The 3,220-nt window shown below is 50.3% G+C and overlaps 1 protein-coding gene across 10 annotated transcripts in view; it reads right to left on the minus strand.

Annotated features, from left to right (window-relative positions):
* The window catches only part of RHPN1 (rhophilin Rho GTPase binding protein 1), a 40,561-nt gene that overhangs the window by 21,407 nt on the left and 15,934 nt on the right, over positions 1-3,220 (minus strand). For all 10 annotated transcript variants that reach the window (XM_027698558.1, XM_027698557.1, XM_027698562.1 and 7 more), the window contains one exon: positions 1,207-1,335. In XM_027698558.1, coding sequence (XP_027554359.1) covers positions 1,207-1,335 — 129 coding nt within the window. The remainder of the gene's footprint in view (positions 1-1,206; positions 1,336-3,220) is intronic.

Raw genomic sequence — 3,220 nt, forward strand, 5'->3', positions numbered from 1 at the left:
CTATAAAACAGTTTCAGTCCCTATAAAACAGTTTCAGTCCCTATAAACCAGCTTTTAGTCCCTAAAAACCAGGTTTTAGTAAACTGGTTTTAGTCCCTATAAACCACTTTTAACTCCCTATAAATCAGTTTTTAGTCCCTATAAACCAGTTCTTAGTCCCTATAAACCAGATTTTACTCCCTGTAAACCAGTTTCAGTCCCTATAAATCAGATTTTACTCCCTGTTAACCAGTTTCAGTCCCTATAAACCAGTTTTCAGTCCCTATAAACCAGTTTTCAGTCCCTATAAACCAGTTTTCAGTCCCTATAAACCAGTTTTCAGTCCCTATAAACCAGTTTTTAGTCCCTATAAACCAGTTTTTAGTAAACTGGTTTTAGTCCTTATAAACCACTTTTTACTCCCTATAAACCAGTTTTTAGTCCCTATAAACTACTATTTAGTCCTATAAACCAGTTTTCGGTCCTAAAAAACAGTTTCAGTCCCTATAAACCACTTTTAGTCCCTGTAAACCAGATTTTAGTCCCTGTAAACCAGATTTTAGTCCCTGTAAACCAGATTTTAGTCCCTATAAACCCCTTTTTACTCCCTATAAACCAGTTCTTAGTCCCTATAAACCAGTGTTACTCCCTATAAGCCACTTTTTACTCCCTATAAACCAGTATTTAGTCCTATAAACCAGGGATCATGGAATAGTTTGGGTTGGAAGGGAGCGGAAAGATCATGGAATTCCAACCCCCTGCTGTGGGCAGGGACACCTCCCACTATCCCACCTTGCTCCAACCTGGCCTTGGACACTTCCAGGGATGGGGCAGCCACAGCTTCGCTGGGAATTCCATTCCAGACCTTCACCACCCTCCTAGCCAGGAATTCCTTCCCAATATCCCACCTAAAGCTCCCATGTTTCAGTTTGAAACCATTCCCTGTGTGCTGTCCCTCCACCCCTTGTCCCAAGTCCCTCTCCAGCTCTCCTGGAGCCCCTTTAGGCCCTGGAAGGAGCTCTCAGGTCTCCCTGGATCCTTCTCTTCTCCAGCCTGGACATTCCCAGCTCTCCCAGCCTGGCTCCAGAGCAGAGGGGCTCCAGCCCTTGGAGCACCTCCATGTCCCCTCTGGACTTGCTTAAAACATGAGGATAAGCAAAAATTAAATCATAAGGATAAAACCCCAAATTCCCAAGGGATGAAGGAGTTCTTCCCACAGGGCTGTACCTGTCGTTCTGATACACGTCCACGCTGCTGTTGAGCTCCTCCAGCTCCTCCTTGAGCAGCTGCAGGTTGGAGTTGACATAGCTCAGCTCCAGGGCAACCGTCTCCTTCACCTTGTGGTTACTGGTGGCCCTGCAAGGCAAATCCCTCAGGATCATAGAATCATACAGTCATAGAATCATAGAATCAAAGAGCCATAGAATCATAGAATCAGCTGGGTTGGAAGGGACCTCCAAGACCATCAAGTCCAACCCTTGATCCAACACCACTGTGGTTGCCAGACCATGGCACTGATGCCACATCCAGTCTCACCTTAAACACCTGCAGGGATGGAGAATCCACCACTTCCCTGGGCAGCCCATTCCAATGGCTGATTACCCTCTCTGCAAAGAAATTCTTTTTAATATCTAACCTAAACCTCCCCTGGCACAGCTTAAGACTGAGCCCTCTTGTCTTGCTGATCATTGCCACCTGGCTACAACCTCCTGTCAGGGAGTTGCAGAGAGTGAGGAGGTCTCCCCTGAGCCTCCTCTACTCCAGGCTGAACAGCCCCAGCTCCCTCAGCCTCTCCTCACAGGACTTGTGCTTGAGTCCCTTCACCAGCCTCATTGCTCTCCTCTGGACCTGCTCCAGGACCTCAATATCCTTCCTGAACTGAGGGCCCAGAGCTGGACACAGCACTCCAGGGGTGGCCTCACCAGCACTGAGTCCAGGGGAAGAATCACTTCCTTGGACCTGTTGGCCACACTGTTCCTGATCCAGGTCAGGATCCATTGGCCTTCTTGCCCACCTGGGCACACTCTGGCTCCTGTTCAGCTTCCTGTCCATCCCGACTCCCAGGTCCCTTCCTGCCTGGCTGCTCTCCAGCCACTCTGTCCCAGCCTGGAGCTGCCGGGGGTTGTTGTGGCCAAAGTGCAGGACCCGGCACTTGGCCTGGTTGAACCTCATCCCATTGGAATCAGCCCAACTCTCCAACCTATCCTATCCTATCCTATCAAATCTCCCTTGTTCCATCCACGGGTTTAATTACAGAGTCTTGGTTGTGTCAATCAACAGGGATTGAGTTTTCCACCAAAATCAGGTGGCTCCATCCAAACTTCTCTTCTAGAATGGGAAGGGCGGAAGGTTCTTCACGTTTGGGGTGGGAGGGAGCTGAAAGATTTTGGAATTCCAACCCACCTTCCACTAGGGGCAGCCACAGCTTCGCTGGGAATTCCATTCCAGTCCCTCACCACCCTCCCAGCCAAGAATTCCTTCCCAATGTCCCATCTAAAGCTCCCATGTTTCAGTTTGAAGCCATTCCCTGTGTCCTGTCCCTCCAGCCCTTGTCCCAAATCCCTCTCCAGCTCTCCTGGAGCCCCTTTAGGCCCTGGAAGGAGCTCTCAGGTCTCCCTGGACCCTTCTCTTCTCCAGGTCAGCACCCCCAGCTCTCCCAGCCTGGCTCCAGAGCAGAGGGGCTCCAGCCCTTGGAGCATCCCCATGGCCTCCTCTGGACTTGCTCCAGCATTCCCAAATCCTTCTGCTGTTGTTCCCCAGGGCTGGAGGCAGCTCTGCAGGTGGTGGTTGGGGGCAGTGGCAGAGGGGCAGAATTCCCCCTTTTCCTGGTGCCCACACTGTGGGATGAGCCCAGGACATGAACACAGGGATTTTCTGGGATGTGAGCACACACATGGATGGCTCATCCATGGGACAACCCCCAAATCCTTCCCTAATTAAGAGCAAGGACCTCCAGAGAGGAAATTCAGGGGAACACTCAACCCTTTCCCTGAGGAATCCCGCAGCTCCCATCCCCTTCCAGAGCCTCCACATCTCCATCCCTTCCCTCCCTCAGCCCTTTCCCAACACCAAACAAAGATTCCTGATTTACTGGATTCCTTTTCCACCACCTTTATCTCCCCCATTGCTCCAGGATTTAAACAGGAAAGGAAAAGGTTTCCCCTGCCTCTTCCCATTTATTCCCCCAGCAAACAAACACCACAGGGATTTTTTTCCCAACACTCCATCCATGGAAAATTCC

Source organism: Neopelma chrysocephalum, unplaced genomic scaffold, assembly GCF_003984885.1.
Source record: "Neopelma chrysocephalum unplaced genomic scaffold, ASM398488v2 Primary Assembly neopelma1_129, whole genome shotgun sequence".
Classification (NCBI taxonomy): domain Eukaryota; kingdom Metazoa; phylum Chordata; class Aves; order Passeriformes; family Pipridae; genus Neopelma; species Neopelma chrysocephalum.